The sequence below is a fragment of the Caretta caretta genome, chromosome 22 (genome assembly GCF_965140235.1).
Source record: "Caretta caretta isolate rCarCar2 chromosome 22, rCarCar1.hap1, whole genome shotgun sequence".
Taxonomy (NCBI): domain Eukaryota; kingdom Metazoa; phylum Chordata; order Testudines; family Cheloniidae; genus Caretta; species Caretta caretta.
This window is the reverse complement of record NC_134227.1, coordinates 22,608,548-22,634,936: the sequence shown is the minus strand read 5'-3', so window position 1 is coordinate 22,634,936 and position 26,389 is coordinate 22,608,548. Positions and strand designations below refer to the sequence as shown.

Sequence of the window (26,389 nt, the reverse complement as noted above, 5' to 3'; positions counted from 1 at the left end):
TTGTTCTCTGTTTCCCCCATGCTGGCTAATGATGAGGTTAGCTGAGTGAATGACAGGTTTGAGTCTCTAGCAAAAGCAGCCAAACTGCGGCCTGCCGTGAAGCTCTGAGGCGAGCAAATCCGCCAGAAAGCGCAGGACCCACCAAGGCAGAGGAGGAATTAGGCCTTCACAACATTCCCTAGCAAAGAATTCCACAGGCTGACTGTGCGTTGCGTGAAAAAATACTTCCTTGTGTTTGTTTTAAACCTGCTGCCTATTAATTTCATTTGGTGACCCCTAGTTCTTGTGTTATGAGAAGGAGTAAATAACACTTCCTTATTTACTTTTTCTACATCCAGCATGATTTAAAAAACCTCTGTCATATCCTCCCATAGTCGTCTCTTTTCCAGAGGCCTTTGGTTTGTCCCTGCTCTCAGGAGGTATGTGGGACTCAAGTGGAGGGATCCGGGTGTGGTCCAGTGCTGTGAGAATGTGTGGCACCGTGCAGTCCTGTGTCAAGAGATGGCCCCTGCGCTGGGGGCGTGTCTGAGGAAGCTGAGACGTAAAGGAAACAGGCTTAATAGCCACGTGGGCTTCCCGCTGCAGAGGGGCCCTTGAGTTATAAGAACCAGGTGAGCAGATGGCACGGGGAGAAGAGAAGGAGCTTTGGAAATGGGAGAGGAGCCAGAGAGCCAGGAATCACTGTCTCCAGCATTAACATGGGAGAGCTTTGCCAGCTGGGGGTGTGAGGGAGATGGTGATAGCAAGTGCCTCTGGGGAGGGAAAAGTTTCGCTGTGAGCATCCAGCAGATCTCATCTCTCTGGGCCTCAGTTTCCTCCTGTGTTATATGGGGAGAATTCTGATCCACTTGCTGTGGGGGTCAGGGGCTAGAGCAGGGCCTACCGCAGCTGTTCTAGGATAGAACTACGGTTCGCTCCACCTGGCTGGGGGTTGGGGGTAGGATGGGTACCAACACCCTCCACCCCAAGGGACGTGGGGAGTTAGGGAGTGTGTGTGTGGGGAGCTCCTGTCTCTCGGGAGATGGAGCCACTGTGATGGTTCTTTGAAGTCCCCAGGCCCAGAAGAGGATCAATCCCGACCAGGGACGAACGACTCTTGCATCCAAAGTTTCTGCTTTCTGTACGTGCCCTTGCTGGCATCAGCCCCCGGCGCAGTGCAGCCCCTTTGCACCATGGCTCTGGGAGTGGAATGAGATGATCAGCTGGCACTCTCTGGGAACTCCCTGTATGGAGCTATCCCACAAGGCAGCATCCTTGCAAGAGGGCTGGGGGGGCTGGCTGTGCAGCAGGATCATCCCCAATGTCAGCCAGTCTGGGGTGAGCTCAGACACCACAGGAGTGAGCAGAGTGTGAATTCCTGGGGATGGATATTTAGGCCTTTAGGAAGAGTGGGGTGCAGAGGTTGGATCATTATTTTTCCAGCTCATTTCCATACCAGCATGTGCCAGAGTCGTCCCCCCTACACAGGGCAGTTGAGTGGGGTGTGGAGAGGTCTGTGCTTTGGGTTGTGGAGGACATTTGGAAGCAGAAGAAACAGTCAGTGCAGTAAAAATAACCCAAGCCCGGCCTCCTGCTGCCAAACCCATCAGCACTTGGTGAAATAAACACTTTTTTAAAAAGCTCTGGTTATTTAAATATTTACACTGTCTGCCTGGCCTACTTTAATTCCATTAACGAGTTTGAGTGTTTTCCTGGCTCTGTGCTGTCCTTGGGCTGGGAATAGGAGACAGGGGCCCTGAGCCCCTCAGCTGCCTGTCTTTGGAAAGCACCAGATGCTGGGAAGGCACATTAGGGTAGCGTAAGGATAAGCCAGTCGGGCATGTTAGTGGATTAAGGAGACAGACATTAAAAGCCAATCACGGCTTCTAAATATGAGTGTGAGCTGGAATTAACCCTCCTGCCTCCGGCTTGGCAAGAGGCAGGTGCTGCCCTCCGTTAGATGTGGCGACGCTGTTAGATGTGGTCTCCTGACAGGTTGATGCCCATACATGAGTGGACCCTCAATCCTACAGACGAAAATCTGCAGGGAGGGGCGCAGGATTGGGCAGCCTCTGCTGTCCCTGCTCCTGGCCATGGGGCCCTCTGCAAAACCAGGATAGGCATCTAGCATTACCAGTGTGTGAGGGGGGCTAGTTGATGTTTAGAAAGTGCTTTGAGATCCTGGTATGATAGGCGTCCGGCAGAATAAAGTGTCCTTGCATTGCATGGTGCCGGGGTGGGAGGCAGGGCTTTGTGGGGCCACAATGTACAGCCTGTATTTCATGGGTATTTCGGCTGCACGGGGTGGTAGAAATGAGCACAAGTCAAGACATAGCACGATGGTGCGTTGTGGGCAGCAGTGATCCCCCCTCGGAAGTAGATTTTAACATGAGGCCTTAGAATCCCCACAATGTTAGACAGCAAAACTGTCGGGCATCACAGCCCAGATGCCACCTGTGCTCTTGTGCTGCAGGAGGGCACCAGCAGTAACAATGTGTTTGAACTAAACCTACCATTTAGGGGCTTGAGTCTTGGTCTGGGCTGAACGCTGGCATGGAAGAGAGGAGAGCAACAAAGACGATAAAATGTTTAGAAAACCTGACCTCTGAGGAAAGTTTAAAAAAAACGGGGCATGTTTAGACTTGAGCAAAGAAGCCTGAGGTGGGACCTGAGAACAGTCTTCAAAGGTGCTAAGTTCCTCTGTTCCAAAGAGGGCAGGGATCAGTTGTTCTCCATGTCCACTGAAAGCAGGGCAAGAAATAATGGGCTTAATCTGCAGCAAGGGAGATATAGGTAAGATATTAGGAAAACCTTTCTAACTCTAAGGCTAGTTAAGCTCTGGAACAGGCTCCCAAGGGAGGTTGTGGAATCCCCATCATTGAAGGTTTTTAAGAACAGGTCAGACAAGCACCTGTCAGGGATGGTCTGAGTTTCCTTGGTCCTGCCTCAGCACAGGGGAAGGACTAGATGACCTATCAAGGTCCCACATTTCTATGGTTCTGTGAAAGCCCCAGCCCAGGTGCTTCTCACTTCCCCAGCCAAGCTCTGAACCCAAAATGAAAGGTAGGACGGATTGTCCACCACTGGATTTGCTTCCTTTGCCCCTTGGGCTGACTCAGCATCTGCCCTCCCTGGGATGGGAGGGTGAAAGGCTCAGCCCTGCGGCAGCGGCATACCCTGCATGCAGCCTCCAGAATAGCTTTCCTCCATTCTGTGCACCAAAAGTGGTCCTGTGCCAAAATAGCATTTGCATCCAACACCAAGCCAGGTTGACTTGCAGGGTTGACTCCTTCTAGAATTGTGGCGTTCCTGGTTATGGAATTCCTCTTAGAAGAAGACCTCAAATGATGTGAATGCCTGCAGACGCTGGGTGTGCAGGAAGAGTGGTCTGGCCTTTCCCCTCACGGGGAGGAAGAATCCGTGCCCTGCTCGGGAGGTCGTGGCAGATCTAGCCGGCTTTGCTGAAGCTGCTGGGTCTAAAATGAATTGTCTCTCGCTCAGTTCCAGGCCCTCCCGCTGGGATAAAAGCTGTCCCGTCTTCTGCCAGCAGCGTGGTCGTGTCCTGGCTTCCCCCAACTAAGCCAAATGGGATCATCCGGAAGTATACTATCTTCTGCTCCAGCCCCGGGTCCGGACAGCCAGTAAGTAGGACACAAAGGAGCTTGGGTGATAAGGTGGGTGGTTGGCAATGAAGAATTACCCTTTCTGCTCAGTGGAGACCTCATGCACCCCTGGAGGGCATGCATGAAAACACCCTGGCCCCCCACCCTCAATATGCACCCCCAGCTAGCAGAGCCGCCTTGGGCCAACAGGCACACTTGGCTTGCCGTAGGAGGGAGCTGGGAAACATTCAGCTCCGTGCTCAAGGGGTCAGAAGGCACTCGCAGGGGGGGCCCTCAGCTACATGAGCTAATGGGTCAAATGGAAATGGGTCAAAGGTGGGAAAGCCTGGGTGTCGTCTTATACTCCTAACTGTCACCCCCTGTTTGTTTAACAACGTGCCCCACCAGAGTCAAACCCAGGGCACACGTCCCTGCCACTCGACTGAAACAAGTAACTGTTAGCAGATAGGAGTCGTGGGCTGTTATCCCGTAGAAGGGGACGTAACATTTGTCTAGCATTGTGCATTTATTGCCTCTGGCTCATCTGGCCCTATGCATTCCTGATGCTCTTAATCTAAAGGCACCTCTTAGCAGTGATAGCAGAAGCCCACTGCCCTGCGTATGAAAGCTAATCAGTTGTTTTTACGATGGATTAGTGTATTTCTCTTGCAAGGGTGGATGTTCTGAGTGCACCACAGATGGTTTCTGTCTTAGACACCCCTCCACTTGTACATCTATTGCTGTGGTGTCAGTGGTTTATGGGTGTAGACGCAGCACTGCTGTCAGGGATCGCTTGTGCTTTTAAAAAGCAACCAAGTCACAGGATCTGGTCCCCCCGTCCTTGCAGCCTGCAGGCACAGAGCCCCTCCTGGGAGACTGAGAGCAACGCTGTTCCTGTGGCACAGTTTCTGGACGGGGGGTTTATCTGACCCTGGGGGATTCTCCAGAATGGAAGCAGTCGTTTGGTGGTTCTACTTGGGTGACGCTTTCAACAAACAGGCCCTGGTGTCCAGTGCAACAGCATTTCTTGGGTTTAGAGCTTGCTAGGAGCCCTTGTCTTCTTGCAGGAAACTTGAGGGCAGAAGGAAAGAGGCCAGCGTGTGTGTGAGAGAGTGCAAGAGAGCGCACACATTTGGGGGGTGAGTGCTAGTCTTCAGTAAGACTGTGAGGCTGAGTGGAGAGCCAGGCACACAGCAGACAAGGGTCGCGTCAGCTGCCTGTCAGCCCGGACCTGCAGCATCCCCGTTATTCCAGGGAACACTGTTCTCTCCCGTCCCAAGCTCTGCTGATGCCCCAGAGCCCTGACCCCCACCAGCCCCTGTTACCCTAGTTCTGACTCTCTGCTCCACAGGCTGCTAATTATTCTGAAATGGGCAGAGCGAAAGGACTCCCTCCCCCTACAGAAGTCACTCACCTCCAGCCCCTTCCTGAACGTGAACTAACTTGAATTCCTACTTCTAGAGGGGAGAAGCCCAAACTGTTAGTTACGGCTGCCCTTCATCTTCCATCACACAGCTCCCTGCCTGCAGGCCAGGCAGGGAGATGTGCCACGTGGGTAGAGGGGGCTTCTCTTAAACTAGTAGCATCAAGTTTAAAAGAAATAGACCAACTCCAGGACTGAGAGGGGGAACCTTTAAAGAACTGAGCTGGGATCCCGGGTCACTTCTAGTGTAAGGGGAAAATGGAGGAACCTGCCCTGCCCCCGTACATCCGCCCTGACATTTCCAAGGAGCCTGGCCTGTGGAAGATTCAGGCTCCTTGCGTCTGGTATCAATCCCCCCGGGGTCTATGCTACCTGCAGACACTTCCACTTCATCTACCATGCCCGACTCAGTCTAAAACAAGCTGCTTAGTGGATTCATGTTTTATAGATTTTCATGTTCTGTTGTTTACAAACCTCTCTGAAGTAAATATCTGAGTGATGTTCCAGCGGCAGGTGTGTGTAAGGGAGGCCGTGTCAGGCAGCGTGAAAATATCCCACTGAAAGCAAAACAACTCGATACCTACCTCAGAAATCGGAGGAGATAGCCCAGCTGGTCCCATTGGGTCCATCCTACTGGGTCAGTGCAGGTTGGTTCTCGCTATGTGTGGGCCGTTGGTTTCTCCATCCTCTCTCTTGGTATCTAAGACCTGGGAACTTCCCTAGGGGACACTGTTTTATAGGCTGGTCACTCTCCCTGCTGGGAGGCATTGAGACATGATCCAAAATTTCCTTTGCTCAGCTTCATCCCTTGCTCCTAGTTACACCCGCTCCTCTTCCTCCCAACGTTCCACCCTCTTCACACAAAAGGAAGCCTGTACAGGAAGTCTCCTAAACTAGCCATCCTCCCTGTCTTAGGGTTTGTGTACACCTGGAAGTGTGAGTTTAAAGCAGACTAGCTATTCCTGATTAACCGCTTGTGTGAGCACTCTTATTCCAGAATAAGAGAATCCACACAGGGAGTGAATCAGGAATAACTCCCCAAGTAGACAAGCCCCTGGAGCACTACACAGGAGTATCCCATGGTGCATAGAGGAGGGGGGTCTCCTGCACCTTTCAGAAGACCCTGCTCTACTAGGCAGATGATCTTCGTCTGCCCTGCTCTCCATTAAGGGAGGTATCACTCTGTGGGCACAGCTCTCCTGTGCACCCCTTGCTGTATTTTAGCCAAACTCTGTCATGGGGATACACTCCAGCTGGGATTCCCAAAGGAGCCGAGGAGAATTGGTGTCCAAATCCCATAAGATTTCAATAGGCACTGGCTGGGCGCCTGCCTCCCTTGGGAACTCCCAGCCTTAAGTAAATGGTTTGAATTTGGGAGCCTCAAAACCAGTGCCTAGATGTCAGTGGCCTGGCTTGTCCAGGTGCCGTGCAGCTAGTAGAATCAGGGCGCTGCATCCTGTCAGGACCTCAGGCTGCTTTTATTCAGGTGCTAGAGTTTAGGCCCTGAGCCCTGGACACTTTGGCCTTGGCACTTCCCCTCTCTCTCTTTGTGGGCTCCCTCTGTCCCTGAACTGTTGTTGTTCTGCTCTGAATCTCCTCTGTTGGTCACTCTCTGGTTCTGGGTGCTCTGCAGTATGGGGGTTCGGGCACAGAGTGGCAATTCCTGCTCCTTGATGTACCAGCCCCAGCTCGCCGAGGCTTCAGGCTTTTATATTGCATTGCAATCACATGCCCAGTTAGGCCCCTTTAGCCCCTGCCAGCACCCAGGCTGGGTCCAGTTGTGGCAGTTGATCTTCTGCCAACTCCTAAGAGAAGGTGAGGGTTCATGTCCCCATTTCCATGGGGCAGGTGTAGACTGGTTTCTAGACTGATGCCATTTCTACTTTGCCGGGGGAGGGGGAAGGGGAAGGAAAAGCAAAGGATATGAAACAAAGCGGCCGCTCCTGCTGGAGCGGGATTCACAGCAGCAGGACCCAGAACTGGGTGTTGCTCTACATCGAGCAGGGGAGAGGGATTAATTGGCCTGGAAAAAATATAAATAATAGAGCCAAGTGGTGTGGATGAAGGTCGATTTGATTCGGCTCCACACATGGTGCAGGTCCTCACACTCCTGTTACAGAGGGGATTGTGCAAACAAACGTGTGTACAATTTGCATTGGATCATAATCTCGCTAGCTGTTTATTATCTTCCACCACTCATCCCACTCCTTGTCCCTGCACGGATTTCAAAAGGGCAAATTTACAAGACGTTTCTCTTACCAGCAGCCGGCCAAAATTAAAATAAAAATTAAACAGGGTCCCATCCCGTCTTCATGAGGGGAGAGGTTGACAGGAGGTCTGCAAACTAGTGCTTATCAAAAGCTCCTTCTCAAATTCATTTCAATATCTGAGCCTGTGGTTTCCAGGGCAACATAATCTTTTCATCAAAGCAACTGGTAAAACCGCTGGGATCTGATATTGTTTTCTTGGCATAATGTCAAAACTGTCATTTGGTTAAAAAAAAATTATGCATACAATATAATATTTATATCTGTATATCTATTTAATGGATATATTTACATATATTGTAACATACATATCTATATATATATTATGTGACTATGTATGTGTATACACACACACATTCATGTAAATATGTGTATACACGATTAAGTCTCTATTCTATGGAATGAATAGTGTGTGTGTTTATACACATGCACACGTAAGTGTTTTTACGTATATGGGTCTATACGTGTGTATGTATATATAAACAAAACATCCATCCTATAGACTAGAAAATTAGTTGTTGAATTCCCTCTCCCGCACAGCCCATCCCTTCCATTGTGACTGGGATACCAGACAAACGACACATTGATGATGGGCTGGGTGGATAGCTTCCGGTTGTTTGACAGTTGGGGGCGCCGCGTTTCCATGTCCCTATGGTGGCATGACGGTGAGGAGCAATGGCCCTGGAAGGTGCCTTTTATCCCAGCTTGGCATTCAGCCCCCTCTGGTTTCAGGAAGTCTCTGCCAGTCCCTGTTCATTAGGGGTCTTTTCTGGAGCAGGTTCACTGCCCCAGAGTCAATGGCTTTCATATCCATTGCACTTGGTCATGTGCTCTGTGTGTGTGTGTGTGTGTGTGTGTGCGCGCGCTCCTGCCCTCACCTGGCTCACCCACCAATGGGAGAAACGTCCCTAGTGATGTAAAAGCCAGAGATTGTTGTTTAGCTCCAGTGTCAGAGGCATGTGGTTTTGGAGAAGCGGAGGGCCTGAGTGTTAGATCCTGGGGGTTCATTGGTGGCCAAGACTAACACTGCATGGGGCCATAGATCTCTTAGAGCCTCTGCATGCCAGATTTCCTGTGAATTCTCCCTGTTATCACTGCTGGGAGCAGCGGCTGTAACGTGCTGGCTGCCTTGTCTGAGCACAGGATAACAGCCGCTGCACTCCATGAGGCTCCTCATCAAGGATCTCTGTTACCCCTAGTCCAGCCATAGTTTACCACCCTTCTTGTGGCTCATGCATCCTTTATGCCAGGGGCTGCCTACAAAAGTGATTCTGCTGTTCTCTGAGCCCTCCCTCAGGAAGCACTAGAGAGGGAGACGTGTGGTCCGGTAGATAAGGCACTGCTCTGAGAGTCAGGAGCCTTGATTTCTAATACCAGCTCTGTCACTGTGTCCGTCCCACTCCCACCCTTTGTCTGTCTTGTCTATTTAGACTATAAGCTCTTTGGGGCAGTGATTCCCTCTTACTCTATGTTTGTTCAGAACCTAGCAGAATGGGCCCTGATCTCGGTAGGAGCTGCTAGGTGCACCATAGTATGGCTACTCATAACGAACGGGTAACGAGATCAACTCCCCATCTTTTATCTCCTCCTCCCATCCCATAATATCAGGAATGTCTCTTGCCCCAGGTTGCCCTCAGTTCCTTAGTGCAAGCTCCTGGAAGTTGCTGTTGCCAAACGGTTCTCATGTGCAACAGCGAGCCCCGTGGTTGCTATGTTGCTCTGCTGGTTTCCTTTCTGTCGGTCTGTTGCGTGGGAGAGAACAACTGGAAACCTGGCTTGGCACTCAGCTTTTCTTCTCTGGTCTGTTTGATGTCCAAAGGGCAACTGAGCCCACAAACAATGTGCCAGAAATCTGCGCAGGAGCAGGGCTAGTCCTAAATGCAAGTGAGACAATTATGGTTGCACTGGGGCAGCTGGTTATGTGAGTGGAGTGGGTTTGGGGGTGGGGTGATTTTATCCATTTATTTATTTGAAATAAACCTGTCTCTTGGCTCCAGGATTTTTGCATGCTCTGCAAAGAGGGGAGTGAGGAAGGGCCCTATGCAGTACAGCAAGTGAGAGGGTGACGAAGAATTGTCTGTGGGAGGTGGGGGGAGCCATAACATGGGGTCAGTATTTTTGATATTGAATTTTGGGCTGGATGAGGCGAATGTTTTGTTGCATGTTTCACACTGAGCAGCCACAAAGCAAATTGCTGGGGGGAGGAGGGGGGTTCATCGAGCCGTCATGGGTTCCTGCCCTCCCATCCTATCCTGCTCGTGCTGTAGATCAGCAGGAGGGATCGTGGGCCCTCGGAAGCGTGATATCGCTGGAACACATCACACCGATGCTGCCATCTGTTCCTGAAGCTCAGAACTGGGCTCTCTGGAGAAATGACGACACCAGCCAGTTTACACTGGCATTGAGAAATGCCAAATGGAGCTGGATTAGCTTTCAGAAACTAGAGCCAAGCAAACCAACACAAAGAGAGAGAGCCGCTCTGAGTGCTACCCGGCCTCTCCAGCGATTGTGAGAGCGGGGGGGTGGCTCTCTCATCTCTAACCTTGTGCCTCCTTGGGCCGATGGATCCTCGGCAGAGGAAGGGGATGAAGGGGGGGGGTTGCAGATTTTGCTAGCTTCCCTTTACATAAAAATCATGAGCCTTTTGAAATATACCAGCGAGAGGCCTGGTGTGTTTCCAGAGCTCGACCACACCCACCTTCCTGTGTCTCGCCCGCCTGCCTGCGATAATCCTCCCTCCTTGGGGACATTCGCAGACAGCAGGAAGAGGCACTGGACCACTGAATGTTGACTTTTATTGGAAGTCCTCAGGAGCAGCAGCAGCTGCTGCCCTGCTCCCAACAACCCGTGCTCCCAGCCCATCGGAGCGCGAGGTAAGGGGGACACCTGTCAGGGCACCGCCCCCCAGCCCCAGCAGGTGTGCTGCGAGCTGAGCTACAGGGTTGATTGGGTACGCCATGGGGCTGGAGAAGCAAGTGTTGCTCTCCCCGGGTTGTTCAGAGGAGATGCAAAGGCAGGGATTTGGGGCCGTCCCTTCCATGGGACGTTAGCCAGGAGTTGTTAGAGAATGCATAGACTGGGGCAGGGTCTGTCTCTTTATTCCCTGTGCATGCAGCGCCTAGTACAATGGGGTCATGGTCCATTTGCTGCGATAATTCAGGTCATAAATCAGGGTTCTGCACTGCAAGGCCGCAAGCCAGTGGCGGCTCCCATCGACCCAACGTGCGCTAAGTTCCCTATAAATAGCCACGCAGCAGGGACCTGAAGAGGATAAAGGTTGGGGGAAGGAGGAGCAAGTTGGGGCTTGCAGGGCTGCTGTGGGTCTCTCCCCCGGCCCCAGAGCTCCCTGCTGCCAGCAGGGGGGAGAGAGGCCCCTTCCCCGGAGCTAGCTGCTGCAGCTGGCAGGGAGAGGGCTGGGGGGAGTTCTCTGGCCCCAGCCCCAGGGCAGCCTGCCTGCACCCCAAACTCCTCATCCTTGCCCCCACCTCAGAGCCCGCAGCCCCAGCCAAGCCCCTCACCCCCCCCGCCACATTCCAACCCTCTGCCCCAGCTCTGAGCCCCCTCCTGAACCCCTCATCCCCGGCCCCACCCCGCAGCCCTCACCCCCACATCCTGACACTCTGCCCTAGCCCTGAGTCCCTCCCACACCGCAAACGCCTCATCCCCAGCCAGACCCCACACCCCACCCTCTGCCCTAACCTGGGCCACCTCCCACACTCCAAACCCCTTGTCCCCACCACATGTGGCTTTCCCTTCAAAGATAGTGAAGACACTGTAATAAATAATAACATATAACAATTTGCTTACTCTAGATAAAAATACCCCAAGTGCTGGGGCGTCCACCACTTTTTTGGGAAACTTCCCTGGCAAATAGCCCTCCCTGGAGGGCCTGCCTGCCCAGTCCCTAAATGTAGGTGTATTACAGGTCGTCCCCCTGTGCCCAATCCCTGTGGCTTGCTCCGCCCCAGCCATGGAGTCTGTGCTCATTAGCAAAAGCTCCAGCGTTCAGCTCTGCGGGTCCCTGTCTGATCCTGGGGTCAGCCGAGATGGTGGCCGTCGCACAAGGATAATCTGGGGGGGTCCCTTAAAGTCAGGACTAGTCCGAGCAGGGGTTAGGGTGCCCAGACTGTTGTTATGACTAGTATGGCTGTACTGGGGGTGGGGCGGGGTTGGTGGCTGCATCAAAGCCTGGGCAGGAAGAGGTGCATGAAAGGGGGTTCACCTTGTCCTGGTTAACCAGCTGCATCCCCTCCTTCCCCTGCCAGGCCCCCAGCGAGTACGAGACCAGCCCCGAGCAACTCTTCTACCGCATCGCCCATCTCAACCGCGGGCAGCAGTACATGTTGTGGGTGGCGGCCGTGACCTCGGCGGGACGTGGCAACATCAGTGAAAAGGTCACCATTGAGCCTGCTGGGAAAGGTGCGTCAGGGCCGGTGGGGTGGGGTGGGGTGGATAGATGGGATGGGGGCAGTGGGGCTGATTGGAGGGGAGCTGGGTCTCTCTCTGGGTAACAGAGTCCTGGGTGGGGTGGGGGAGGTCATCTGGCATTTAGGTTTGGCTCAGTGTAGAGGCGGGGGATTCAGGCACGTCTGGATTCAGGCTCGGGTTTGACATGTGCCCTGGTGCTGGCTCTGGGTCGGCCCCTTGTCTCCAGGACTCGCCATAGCCAGCACCTCACGAAGCGCCGGCTAATCCATCTGGCTAATCCACTCGGAGCAGGTTCTGCGTCATCAACAAAAGTGGTGAATCTCAGCTCCCAGTGCAGCAGAGTGGGCTCTGCACTGGTGGGATAGGCAGGCTCTGTGTGCGTGGCTCGTCCAGCCAGACTGACATTCCCTTCTCCCCACAGCCCCAGCCAAGATCATCTCCTTTGGCGGCACCGTCACCACTCCGTGGATGAAGGATGTGAGGCTGCCATGCAATTCAGTTGGGGAGCCGGCCCCTGCCATTAAATGGACAAAGGACAGGTGACTAAAGCCTACCTTTTCCCCGCCGTGCAGCCTCTCGGGAGGAGCCCTGATCCCTGTGGCAGAGAGGTGGCAAAGGGGAAAAGCTCCAGAGGTCCTTGTTCCCTGGAGAAGCTGACCTTTTGTTTGGGGGCACTGCCTGGCCGTTGGCCTGTGGAATGGAAGAGCAGCCAGGCAGCGCTACACGCCATCTGGGCGGCTCTTGGGCTCCTGGGGCAACACGCTCTGGAGCCCCATCCGTAGGCGCTGGGAGCTTCTTGCTGCTGGGAGGCACGAGTAGGGATTTACACTGATAAGCTGCTGGCATTTCTCATTCCTTGCAGCGAGGATTCTGCCATCCCAGTGGCAGTGGACGGACACCGGCTAATCCAGGCCAACGGCACGCTGGTCTTGCGCTCGGTGAAAGCCGAGGATTCTGGGTATTACACCTGCACTGCTACCAACGCATGGGGCTTTGATACCATCATCATTAACCTGCTGGTGCAAGGTAAGGGCTGTGCCAGGACACCCAGCCTGGCATGCTCGGCCATGCGCTGCCTTTGTCCACTTGGCCCATCATTACGAATCTGCTTGTTTCTGGAAATGGCTGGACAGAGATTTTCTGTAGACGCATCTCGGCCTCTGGAGTTGTTCGTTCAGCTCATCAGAGCTCGGGATTCGTTGTTGGAGCTCGGCGATCGGCCACTTAAGTTACGTGCGGGTGTTTGGTCCCCGATTGGGCAGCCCTCCCTTTTATATGAACTACCGTTGCCCGAAGCCAATCACACTTTGTCACGAGTCAAGTTTTGTTTTACAATTAAATGAGTTTGGTCACTGGGCCTGAGAATTGTTTTCCGCAAGCCCATCCAAACACCGCTTCGCCCCGTGAAAGTGCACACACCAGCAATGTAGCTATGCGCTGGTTCTGGTCTCACCTAGCCTGGTGCATCCGTCCATCTGAGCCGCCCTGGTGTCGATGGAGTTACATCAGTGTGATGCCTCTGTGAGAGCCGCCGGCATTTCCCTCCCTACGTCGATGCTAATGAAGCCATGAAGTTGTGTGCACTGGGAGGGTGGGGTCCAGTTGACCTGTTGCTAGTGATGCTGTTGTGTTACACTTCACTTTTCACTCACTCTGGAGCAGGGAGGTGAGACAGGATTATTTTGTGTTCTGTTTCAGGACAGTCTTACTCTCAGGTCTTGTGCATTAAACCATGGCTGCTGTCTGGGTTGCTAGGGGGTGTCCGAAACATTGAATTAAAAAAACTCTCATGCAAAAATTTGCCTCCATGTTAGGTTTTGCTGAACACCTTGTAAACTGCCCCCAAAATCTGTACCTCAAAGATCCAAACATTAGATTTTTCTCCACACTGTGATGAAGCTGCATGTTTCTTCCCAACTAGATGAAAGGATAGAGGGCCATCCCTGGGCACACGGGGCTCAGTGCTCAAAGGTCATCCATGGGCACGGGGCTTGTATTTGAAATTAACCCTATAAAGGTGCAGATGCCTGGCTCTGATTCCAGTGTGAAATGGGCTCAGTGACTTTATGCTGTTTGATCTAGTTCCCCCAGACCAGCCACGCTTGACTGTATCTAAAACCTCAGCTTCATCCATCACGTTGGCCTGGATTCCTGGGGACAACGGCGGCAGCTCCATCAGAGGTGAGAAGGGGAAGGGACTGGAGAGCATCATGAGCTCTGTGTGGCTGGACAGCTGTAGGGCTGTGATATTGAGAGCCCAGGTTTAAGGTGCTGAGATTCCCTCTTTCTGCTCTGCACGGCTTGTGCTCCACAGCCGAGGCCAAGGGAGGAGAGGCAGTGGCATAAATTCTGGGGATTCTGCATGCCCTTCTCAGGAAGGGGCTGGGGAGATGGCAGATCCTGTGTCTGAGCTTGATATTGCTAAATTTTCTGGGAGGGGCCGGGGGGGACTGCCATGTGTGAGTAGCTGGGTCTGCTTCGCCCCTGGGGCAGCAAAGCCAGGTGGAGGCACATAGCCTCAAAGAGGGAAGGCCTCGTGGCTTTGAAGGTGCAGATGCTAGCACATTAGGGCTTAGCTTCTGGAGATCCTGACTGGCCTTCTGAGGATGAATGATGAGTTTGTCACAGAAGGTGCAATGGCATGCATCCTTATTTTGAAGGAGATCCTTGCGTGGCTCCCATGGTGGTCAGTTGCTGCTCGAGAAGAAGGCTGGAGATGCCATGTCATTCACACTGCCATGCCCTGACACAAAGCCCAGAGTTCCTCAGTTTGCAGCAGAGATGTAAAAAGGCCATGTTTGGCGGTAGGCAGAAGCTTGGTTCAGTTTGGGAAGAGCGCATGGTCCACTCTTGGAGCTGAGAATCGAGGGTCAGGACTCCTGGTTCTACACCCAACTTCAGGAGGTGAATGTAGTCTAGTGGTTAGAGGATGGGAACGGCGAGTCAGGACTCGTTCTGTTCCTGGCTCTGAGAAGGAACGTTAGTCTATGGCTTAGGGCTAAGAACTGGGAGCCAGGAGGACTCCTGGCTTTTACTTCCAGCTCTGCCACTGACCTGCTGGGTGAGTAAATTATTTAGTCTGTGTGCCTTGCTTTCCCCATCTGTAAGAGTGATGCTTCCCAACCTTGCAGGGGGGCTGCAAGTCTCAATTAATTGGCTTGTTACGTGTTTTTACAAGATCCTGGGACTGAAGTGGCTTGCAAAAGCCAAGCTGCTAATTGCTATTTCTGGCTGCCTGGGAGATGTCTTGTAGCTACCTGGTGTCTACGAAGCTTGGACCCTGAGTGACTAGGGCTCATCTCCTGCCTCCCTCTACCCTTCCCAGCAGATCTTGGACGGCTAGAGAGCTCTAGGAATTTCCTGGCTTTCCAAAGCCTCCTTTCTGCTCTGATTCATCTAATGAATTATATGTTGAAACAGCTGCAGACTGGGGGTGGGGGGGGAATGGAAACCTCACTTACAATTAATTTAAAAGCATGAAAGTAATTACAAGCAAATCTCCCCAGCCAGCAGCCTTTCACTTCAGCGGACTCTGTTGATACATTTGGTTATAATTGGATTAGAAATATTAAAAACATGCTGCATATAAAAAGTGAATAAATAACTAAAGGCCAGGTGTCTTGTCCTGGCGAATCGTGGCGTGAGCCTTTGGAACAGGAGTGCACAGCTTGATGAAATCCCCTGTCCCGGGCTCTTCCCTCTGCAAAGCTCCTTGGTGTTGGCTTTGCAGGGGGAGACAGCGCCATCTGATGGAGCTGGTCTGGAAGTGGCAGGACGGAAGTCTGGTGTGAAATGGGCGTTGAGATCAAATATTGTCCGACAGTCAAATCACACAGGCGTCTGAGAGTGTCCAATTGAACATTACTACGTTCATTTGAATATTCGTTCATTTGGCTCATGACGCACATTTGCACAAACGTGGGCCTCTCTTCCTGTTCTATTTTTGTTTAAGAATGAGCGAAGTAAATGCAAAAATAAATAAACCTGTCAGTGCAACACGAAGGTTGAGATTTGCATATATAAAAAAAGTCAAGACATTCCAAGTTATGAATCCCACGGCAACAGTAAGTCTTCCTCATTGCAGGAAGACAGTGACGTGAACCCTATACTCATGATGCGTCAGGTACACCAGCTGCCACCTTTTGACTTTCCTCGCTCTTTTGAGTGTCTAACAACAACTGTAACTGTGTACTGTGTTTAGTTGAGATGAGTGTGTGTATTATATGTATCGGTCCTGTATACGATCATTCAGCTATAAATTCAACATCTTAGATCACCGTGAAAACATCTGTGAAGTCAAGCACAGTCCTGCATTACCTGACACAGCAAATGTTCCTTTGTCCGTAGGTTCTCTCCCCAAAGTAACTGAGACAAAAGTTCCTAAGGCGGGAATCCAATAGCCACATGTCAGATTCCCATTAGAGAGAACTACAGTAGCCATGCACGAAGTTCATTGAGCCCTAGGAATCTGCAGTCCATCCTGGGAGTTATAGGTTTTACTCATTAAGATACTTGGCTCCATTGTAACATCAAAGAGCTCCCGTTGAGCAACCAAACAGCATTTCAGTCCCTGCCTATGAAATGAATGTGATCTGAAATACCCCACCTTGGGTCCCAAGAATTTGTGTCCTGCCCCACTCCTGGAGAACAGGGGTTAAAAGCAGCCAAGGTAGGCTGATTAGGGAAGCAGCCACAGCTGGGGCCATGCCAATCAGGGCCCAGCTGGCCCTGATAAAAGGGCTGTGAGCCAGAAGGCAGAGGAGTCTCTCGCTCTGGAGAGAGAAGGGCCTGGCTGCCTGGGAGGAGCTGAGCAGGGCACCTGAGGTAGAGCGGTGCTTGGGGAAAGGCAAGAGGAGCTGGGGAGCTCCAGCCTGGTAACACCCCAGGCTGCAGGCCTTGTGCAAGGCCTAAAGAAGGTACTGGGGCTACAGAAGTGCAGCCTGGGAATAGGCAGAGGCAGCTGGTCCTCCCTCCTCCTCCCCCGCCATTGCCAGTGATGAGTGACCATTACAGGCTGCAGGCTGCCCCAGTGAGCAGGGGTTAGATCATGACTGGCAGTAGCCACTGAGGCAAGGTGGGTTTAGAGGATTGGGGGCTCTCCTGGGAGAGGAGACCCAGAGAGTGGGGGCACTGCTGGGGCAGAACCCTGAGGTAAAGGGGCACCAGGGTCCGGGAGGGACATGGGGCCTGAGGCAGGCGAGACACTGGCCAGCAGAGGGTGCTCTGAAGCTGGAAAAGAGCTAATTCCAAGATGACCAGCAGGAGGCACCCCATAGGTGGGTCTCCGCTTTGCTACTGCACCCTACATAATGGTGACCAAGCTGAATGTAGTCCCTAAACCAATGACTCCTGCACACACCGACTGTTATCAGAGGATGCAGAAATAAGAGCACCCACTCAGGCACTTTGCAAAGCGAGCCTGGAGGTTTCTCTGCATCACATCTTAAAATCTGCAGAGACTGGCAGACATTTAGCGTTCATAGGGTGACCAGATGTCTCGATTTTTATAGGGACAGTCCTGATTTTTGGGTCGTTTTCTTATATAGGATCCTATTACCCCTTCCACCCCCGTCCCGATTTTTTACATTTGCTGTCTGGTCACCCTAAGCATTCAGTTCAGTGCAGACTATCAGAGGAGAGAACGACACTGTGCTCTCTCTCTTAGGGACGTGTGTTAATCTCGTTTTGTAGTTCTCCAACTCTGAAATAAATCCTTCAGACTGGGAATGTGTGTTTGCTCTGTGTGTAAACAGAATCATAACACAGGGCTTGTGTGCACGGGACACTCTGTTCTAAACTACAGGGTTATGCTGGCTCAAACTGTAACAGTGTCATTATTCCACTATAGCTAGACAGGGCAATTTCTCTGTGTAGAGAAGCCTACAGTTAAAGCAGCAGTAGTGTGTGTGTGTGTGTGTGTGAGCAAGTCATTTGTTTGGGAATCTTGCGTGACACACCTATGGAAGTGAGGCCTTTGAGCCTTGCTGGAATAGATTATGCGTTAGGCATTTGACAGGTGATTCTTTGTTGTGCGTTTTCTGGGATTGCAAGGGGATCGGCTCAGAATAATAATCACCTCACTGAAGTGTAACAACTGCTTCTTTGTGTGTATACGAGCCTGCCTCAGTCCCCAATAAAGCCCCGAGAGCCATTTTGAGACATGTTGTTGATGGGAGTGTAACAGGTTTATTCATCTAGGCCCCGGTGTGTTTCCTAATACTCTTAATCATGTGAAAGGAGGCAGCATTCAATGACAGAAGCAACTTCCTAGCAGCTTCCCAAGGGAGCCAGTTAATTCTGGCTTTCCTTTTATAGCCTCGCTCCAATCAATCACATTCCCCACTCACCGAACTCTGATGCGGAAACAAGTAATTGGTGAAAATGCTATTGATGGTGCCAGGTAGGACGCTCCGTGCCTCAGGGAGCGAGATCGAAAGGCAGGATGCTTGAAAGAGCCGGGGAGACCGGAGCCATGGGAGTCCCCAGAATTGCTAGTGCGCGGCAGAGGCATCTGCTGAAGGGGCCAGACCAGGTGCGGGCATGCGCCTTCCCCAAGGCGGTGGTTTGGAGAGCGATCAGGGTTGGGAGGACCGAGGGGCAGAGGCTAGGGCCCAAAGGGGATGCTGTGTACAGACTGTGAACCCTGTGGGGGAGGGGGCAGCAGACCCCAAGGAAAGCTGCAGGCATGCTGGGGGTGGGTGATAGGGCAGTGTTATGCCTCGCCTTGCACCAGAACTGTGCACCTTGCTTTGTACTGAGTGATCTCTGTATCCCAGCCCTGCCCCACAACCCACTGGGGAACATGGGACAGGAAGCCCATTATCCTCAAGAGCTGTGGTTGTTTCTGTCCTCTGGCATTGCCCTCCCACTGTGGCCCAAGGAGAGCTGGAGGCAGGGGGTGGAATCTGAAGCTGTATCTCCAGCATGGCAGCTCAGTGCTGGCTCTGACATTTGAGAATCCCTTCTCCCCCCATCCAGTCTTCACACCGCCCCCTCACCTAAGGAAACAGTGCTGAAGTTCCCTGCCTCCTTTTGGCCGGGGGCCCTCCACGCCACAGGTCTCTCACTGGGTTGTGGGGGACCCACTTGCAACATGGCAGCCCTGGCGTGGTTCAGCTCACAGGACACGTGGGAGCAGACCACATTTTCATATTGGTTTTGGACCCTGGAAAGGCCCAAACCTCTAGTGTCATTCCAGACCATGGATCAGGCCCCATCTCCCCCACCTCCAGTCCCCACAGCTGTGCTGAAACTGGGTCCTGCACCATGACGGGAATTGCAGGGTGGAGGGGGCGTGTGTGTGTGTGCGTTCAACATTCCTAGTTGGCCACAGTCCCACTGGGCCAGAGCTGGGCGGCTGGAGAACTGTGACTGTGACGGGCTGCAGAGTCCATGACCTGTATATTCCAGTGCAGGCTTTGGCTCCATGCCTTTTAATCTGGAAACTCCCTTCTCCTGCCTTTTCCCCAGTATCCTGCTCAGACAGCTGTGGGGTCAGTAGCTTTCTCCCCACAAACCGATCCAGACGGCAGATGCCCCAACGCACCCGCATGTCTGTGGAGGGATTTGGTGCTGGCTGAGAGAGGTGGATTTTCCTGCCCACAGACTCTGTAGCCGCCAAGCGAGCCAGCTTCAAACCCCGGCGCTAATATCAATAATAAAGGGGGGGGAAATCTCCCCCCTCGTTCCAGCTCCATTTTAATACTCTAAGAAAAGAGGGCTCCATTTCCATCCCCATTCATATGTATGAAATTAGGCAGGAAGACATGTTTAATGTGCGGGGAGGCAGAGCTGGATTTAAATTGTAAATCAGGGCTCCTTCCAGGCCTGGCCCGGAGGGGGGTAGGAGAGGCTGTGGAGTGCAGTGTTCTGGGGTTAGTCTGCGGGGTCACGCTCCCCCCTAGCGCTGCATGGCTGCTGGTTTGGCAAAGGGGGGGGCAGGGGCGGAGCGGTGGCTAACACCGGCCTGATTTTATTTGGGATGAGAAACTGCGAGTTGGTGGCTGAGAGCTCCCCTCAGAAGGTGCCTCGGGGGGCGGTGTGCAAGGGGTCTGGCAAGGTCCCAGCTGGGATCTGGCCCCACTGAAAACGCCCTTGCAATCAGCACGGACTGCCCGAGGACAGTCACAGAGATGGCGCTCCCCACTCTGCCCTCGAGACGGGCACCTTGGCAGGGCCGGCAGCAGAATCTGGCAGAGGCCTTTGCCTTCCACCGCTGTCCTTTCAGAGCCTCCTGCTGGGGATTTAATGAACCCCTCTTCCCCCGGGATGGGTCTGGAGATGCGTGGCCGGGGGGGAGCCATTAGCGCAGTCCCTCCCCACACACGCACTGGTGGGGCGGAGCAGTACCCAGACTGCAGCCGTGCTGGTGCCCTCGGCTGCCCAGGCTGGTCAGCTTTTAGTATTATGCAGGCGGGCCCTTACGCATGGCTGGTGTTGAGCTGCTTTGATCTGGGTTCCTGCTGTGTATCAGGCTCCCACTGCTAGCAGCCTCATGCAATCCCAGGGCTGTGTCACTCTGAATTGGGGGGAGGCAAAGAGGGAGCTGTGGGAATTGTTCTCCTCTGCATTCGTTATAGATGCATAAAGATTATTTTCCCCCTGCCTTTTTGGAGTCTGTTCATCTGGCTGCTTCAGCTCCTGGAACTGCAGAGTACCACCTGGCGGCAGGGGTGGGTTGCACTTTACAATTGTCTGCTCTGAGCCCAAACCAAGGAGTAGGGAGCTTGTAGGATCGGTCTACCCTGTAAGGTAAGCCCTCTGCAGCAGAACTCAAGTTAGCAGACCCTGGGTTTGTTAACCTAGGGCTTGAGTGTCTACACTCATTTGTAACCCCAGGCTAGGAATTGTTGAACCCTGGGACCGAACCTGGGATTCCAGGATCTGCACTGCATTATGCAGGCCCAAGTCCAACCACCCATATCCCAGACTTCCTAGCGCCCTTCCAGAATGTGGCCACTCTATCCCTTTGTTCGTGGTGCAATGTGGGAAAACTTGACTGTCCACAAAACTTGACCATCCAGAGGACACAGAAAGTCGCCCTGTGGGATTGTGGGATACTTTTGGTGGATTCCCAGAACACGAGTCATGGGGAGGCTGCATCTACACTGCAAAGCAATAAGGCTTGAACCCAGGGTCTCGGCTTGACTCAGGCTTTGACCCTCCGTCCCTGTGGGGTCCTGGGGTCTGAGTTAGCGTGATTTGTGTGTAGATGGAAGCAGGGTTAGGCTCAAGCCTGAGTTGAAACTGCCGTGTAGACATACCCTTAGTCTAAAACAGTGGGCTAGGGCTCTGGACTTGTGGGTTCTCTGGAGGACTCTGCTGCTGACTGGCTGTGCAATATTGGGCAAGTAACTTAGAACCAGATTTTCCTGTGAATTTGGAGCACGTGAAGCATACAAACCTGAACCATACGCCCGCTGGCAGTGCCTGGGCAGGCTGGGTAACTGCACGTTAAAGTGGCTAACCTTGTACTTTGCACAGGCAGTTAATGCAACACCTTCCACAGCGTTACCTAAAGACGCTGCAAATCTGGCTCCTCAGCCAGCCCTGCCTCAGTGTATCCATCTGTACAATGGGGCTGAGAGTCACCTACCTTCAGACGGGCGGGATTGAGGCCTGCTTGCTTGGATGCACAGATTCAGAGCACAATAGACCTGCACAGCCAGGGCTTCTTTGACCAGTCCTTCCCCCTTGGAGAGGAGGTTGTGCTCTGTCCCCTTCTCCCCAACTGCCTCTAGATCTTGAGTGCTAACAGCCCCTGCCCCTCTCCCCCACAGGCTTTGTGCTGCAGTACTCGGTGGACAACAGCGAGGAGTGGAAGGACGTGTTCATCAGCTCCACCGAGCGCTCGTTCAAGCTGGACAGCCTCAAGTGCGGCACGTGGTACAAGGTGAAGCTGGCAGCTAAGAACAGCGTGGGGGCTGGCCGGATCAGTGAGATCATCGAGGCCAAGACACATGGCAGAGGTAAACCAGCAGGGGCCGGCCAGCCACTCGGAATTCGTCTGTACGTCTCGGGCCACCTGCGCTGGTTCCCCTCTTTAATGCATCCATTAGCTCCTGGGGAGGGAGGGGCTGGGGCGGGGAGGAAGTAGACTGCCCCTCATTCAGCACAGCACTATGGGCTGCTGCTGGAGGCAGAATAAGGACACAGGGCTTGACAAGCTGGTTCTAGCTTGTCACTAGGGAAAGGCGGAGGGCTTCCCTTTTGCTTCTGTCCTGGACGATGTTCTTCCAGAGCTGCTGGCCATTCCCAGGGCATCCTGCACCAGCTGGTACCCTGGCACGCACTCACCAGGGCCTCCCCCAGCCCAGCGAGGAAAGGTCCTGAGGCAACTTGCTCTGCACTGTTCCGTGCCACTGCCCAGCCCCTAGCACGGCCAGGGGCCTCACAAGCCCGGTGCAGAGATTCACCAGCTGCATTTCTTTTCCCTTTCAGATTTTCCATTTGACCTACCCATTGTGGGGTCAGGTGTCGATGCTTTAACCCCTCCCCATCCTCCTGTCACACTGCCACGCACCCTGCCTTCTCCCCCAGTTTGCTCCAGTGCAGTTTGCTGAGATGCAGTTTTGGGAACACCATGAGGAGTGACAGCAGCATGATCCTGGGGGGGCGTGCATGGTGCTTGGCCCATGGTTAGGTGTCCAGAGAGGGTCCAGTAAGGCCAGCGCTGCCTTCTTGCAAGGATCAAGCAAGGTAGACTGGTGGGCAGAGCAGGAGAAGCAGGAAAACTCCTGCCCTCGTCCGTTGTTGCTGGGTCATTTGGTTTTGTAAGGTTGCTGCAGGGGCCACCAATTGACTCCTCTGTGCGACCGTCTGTCCTTTTCTTTGCTGAAATGAGAAACTCCGAGGAGGTGTTTAGACTCGTATTCTGTAACGTGTGGTGCAAGGTGCAGGAGGTCAGTTTATTGGCCTCACATCCTTGACGAGAGTCCTGTTAAAAGTTGGCCCTGGCCTTATATGTACGAGCTTATTTCTGGCTGTGACCGACGGTAAAAGAACTCCACTGCCCTCAGTCAGTTAGCTAAGATGCTGTCGCAACTGGCTGTGACCAGAAGTAGAATTGTTTCCCCTCGCTGCCCGGACAGTGACCTCAGCAGTCGTGTATTACAGAGACCCGGGCTCTGCTCCTCCAGTTCACTTACCAAACCCTATTGCCAGCAACCCAGCCATAAAACCACGGCAGGAGCAGCAAGGCCTCTGCCTGGGAAATGCGGCGGGAGGGGCCCTTTGCTGCGTCTCACTTGCTGGGCATTTACCAGCCGCTGGGCATTTACCAGCCGCTGGGCATTTACCAGCCGCTGGGCATTTACCAGCCGCTGGGCATTTACCAGCCGCTGGGCATTTACCAGCCGCTGGGCATTTACCAGCCGCTGGACAGGCGGCTTTGTGCTTGGGAGCTCCGTCACCCGCTCCGCTTTGCAGCACGAAATGTGGCTGCCGGGTAGTCGCTGGGTCGGAGGGGATTGAGCGCGCTGAGTGTCGCCGGCAGGATGGGGACGGGGTAAGAGCCAGCTCCCATTGACGGCTGGGCTGAGTGAGTGGAGGCCACGTGGGGGGCAGATGGGAAGCTTGTCCTGTAAGAGCTGCCCCCTCCCAGGCCCTCATGCCATGTCCTTTTCCACAGAGCCCTCCTTCAGCAAGGACCAGCACCTCTTCACCCACCTTAATTCTACGCACGCCAGGCTGAACCTGCAGGGCTGGAGCAGCGGGGGCTGCCCCATCGTGGCCATTGTCCTGGAGTACCGGCCCAAGGGCAACTGGGTCTGGCAGAGCCTCAAGACCAACAACTCCAACGAGGTCTTCCTGACGGAGCTGCGCGAGGCCACCTGGTACGAGCTCCGGATGAAGGCCTGCAACAGCGCCGGCTGCGGTAACGAGACCACCCAGTTCGCCACGCTGGACTACGACGGCAGTAAGAGCTGACCCAGCGTGGGGCGGGGGATAGCCGTGGGGCACAGCGTGCTTAGGGGGCCGGGGGATGTGGGGCGGGCCAGTCGTAGGATTCCCGCGCCAGCGTCAGGTTGCACGGGGCACCGGCGGTGTTGCGTTAAGGGGCTGTCTCTCGTGCTCAGCATTTTGCTGCTGCCTGTGGCCCTGCTGAGCCACTCAGCTGAATGCCAGGCAGCTGCAGCACCCAAAATTCGCTGCTTCTGAAGTGCTCCCCAGCCCACCTTCCTCACTTCCTAGCCAGGCCCTCCATGCCAGCTCTCCATGCATGCTCCTGCCCCTCGGCCTCCTCTGCCCACAGCTCCCCGCAGCCGGGATCACGTGGGGCTCTGGCGCCTGGCCCAGAGCTGGGAGGGGAGCACGAGCAGTGAGATTTGCCTAAAGTGGGTTAGAGAGACAAGCTGCACAGAGCTCTTCTTCAGGCCTCTGTGTAGCTCGCCTCTCTCCAGCAGAAGCTGGTCCGGTAAAAGACAGACACCGGTCTTTCTACTATCCTGGGAGTGACACGGCTACCAGCACGCTCTGAACTAGATTAGGCTGATGGGGAGAGGAGTACAGGAGAAAGCCAGCTCTCCAAACCACAGAGAGCGTATGCTGGAGACTCCCTGCTAAGTGTCTTCCTAGCTCACCACAGGCCTGTCCTAGCCAGAGACTTCTCCAGGTCTTTCTCCTGCTTTATTACTTCGTACACGTTAGCTTTGGCTCCTGGCTATCCCAGCTCAGGGGTCGGGTTTTAAACACACCCACAGCCTGATCATTTGTGACCCAGCGCCATCTCTGCAGAGTCTGTGCCGGCTGGGGCCTGACCATGCACGGCCGTGCTGCAGCAGCCATTCCTCCTCTCCCATCCAGGGCCTAGGCTCCTCCCTCCTGGAAAGGTGGATTTAATGAGCAGCGTGCTGTCCTTTCTCCACGGGCACCTCTACGCTGTCGCTGCGAGCCTGCGTCTGGCCCAGGTAGACAGACAGGCGGTTGCTGTGCTTGAAGTAGCATGTGAAAAATAGCAGTGTGGCCATGTCGATGCAGGCGAGCCATCCCAGTGCAATCCTGCCTGACCCCGGGGCGCAGACACAGGCAGCTCCCCTGCTGTTTTCACAGCACTAGCTCGAGCACAGCGAGCGTCTGTCTGCCTCCCCGTGTGCTGTGTAGACATACCCCATCACCCCTTCAGTCCTTGGCTCCCTGCGCAGGCTGTCTGCCGTCAGGGCCGGCTGCAGTGGTCTTGGTTTTGTGATGCAGACACCCGAGAACTGGACGGATACCCCAGCTCTTCTCATGCCTCCTCCCTTATTGTCCAAAGAACATTGAGAAATGTCTCAGTAATTGCCACTGGAGAACCAGCTATCATCCCTGCTGCTCCCCCGCTTTGGTTCCTGTCCTCCCCTGCCTCCCCCACTCCCTGCAAAGATTGCAGGGGTCAGTATCACTATCTGTGTTATACACATAGGGAAACTGAGGCACAGAGCAGGGGTCTGACTTGCACAGTGAGGGAGTCAGTAGCAAGACCAGGAAATGAACCCTGGAGTTCTGGTTTCTAGTCCCTTGCTGTAACCATTAGATGCTCGGCCCCTTAGTATTCAGCCTGCGGGGGGGGGGGGGGGGTGTTCTAGCCATAAAGCAAACCCCTCTAAAGTCACATCTGCTTTGTTTCTTCACCTTCCACAAGGGCAGCTCAGGGGGCAGGTGGGTTTCTTCCAATTGTACAAAGAGGCCAGAGATCTGTGCTGGCCCCTTCCTGAGCAGCCCCCGAGCCAGGCAGGGCCAGCTGTCAGCAGGGAGTCTGGGGCCAGAGTTGTGGTAGGGCTGGTGTGTTCTTATGACAGATGCTTCTACTCAGAGCCTGGTCACATGTTCGTTATCCAGGGAGACTGCAAGTGCCTCGTTTTTATCAGTGGACTGAGAGGCAGATGGAGATGACACAGGGCAGGTGTACCCGTTACCTACTGAATACTAAAGGAGGACTTGTGGCACCTTAGAGACTAACAAATTTATTTGAGCATAAGCTTCCGTGAGCTACAGCTCACCTCAGCGGATGCATACCGTGGAAAATACAGGGGGGAGATTTATATACACACAAAACATGAAACAATGGGTGTTACCATACACGCTGTAACCAGAGGGATCACTTAAGGTGAGCTATTACCAGCAGGAGAGCGGGGAGGCGGGGGGGGGGGTGGGGGGGACCTTTTGTAGTGATAATCAAGGTGGGCCATTTCCAGCAGTTGACAAGAACATCTGAGGAATACTGTTTGCCCTGCCCCGCCCCCACTCCCCCTTCTGCAAAGGCCACACCACCCAGCAGGGAAATGAGATTTGCAAGCAGTCTTCTCAGGGGAGCAACAATGCATCCCAGTGGCCTCGCATCCCCACCCTCCACGCGCTGGTGTCCTTAGGAGGTTACCAGGGTCGGTGGCTGCGGCAGTGACTCCGTGCCAGATAAACTCTGCGGTGGGTCAGATCAGCCACCTCCTCCCCTGCCAGGATTCACGTGGCTGTGCATTAGGAACGTGAATCCTGGCAGGGGAGGAGGTGGCTGAGGCCAGGATACCTCTTAGCTGCCATGTGCGGGACTTGCAGTTGCACATGCTCTCATGTATTATGCGTGTGCTTAGCGTGGGTTCCCATGACCAACTGCAAGAAGGATTGGGTGAATCTCTGTAGCTTGGATGGGGTGAGCCCCCAACGGCCCAGCTCTGAGGGTAGGTCTGTGCTGCAGCTGGAGGAGAGGCACCCAGCGC

General features: G+C 53.8%; 1 protein-coding gene across 2 annotated transcripts in view; it reads left to right on the top strand.

The window, feature by feature from the left end:
* Window positions 1–26,389, top strand: part of DSCAML1 (DS cell adhesion molecule like 1) — a 336,815-nt gene that overhangs the window by 288,347 nt on the left and 22,079 nt on the right. The window contains exons 20-26 of one of the 2 annotated variants that reach the window (XM_048827440.2): window positions 3,481–3,620; window positions 11,537–11,690; window positions 12,121–12,238; window positions 12,562–12,725; window positions 13,782–13,880; window positions 21,479–21,667; window positions 23,329–23,616. In XM_048827440.2, the coding sequence (XP_048683397.1) occupies window positions 3,481–3,620; window positions 11,537–11,690; window positions 12,121–12,238; window positions 12,562–12,725; window positions 13,782–13,880; window positions 21,479–21,667; window positions 23,329–23,616 (1,152 nt within the window). Of the gene's footprint in view, window positions 1–3,480; window positions 3,621–11,536; window positions 11,691–12,120; window positions 12,239–12,561; window positions 12,726–13,781; window positions 13,881–14,359; window positions 19,887–21,478; window positions 21,668–23,328; window positions 23,617–26,389 lie in introns of those variants that run through there. The other variant, XM_048827441.2, reaches the window with a different exon arrangement.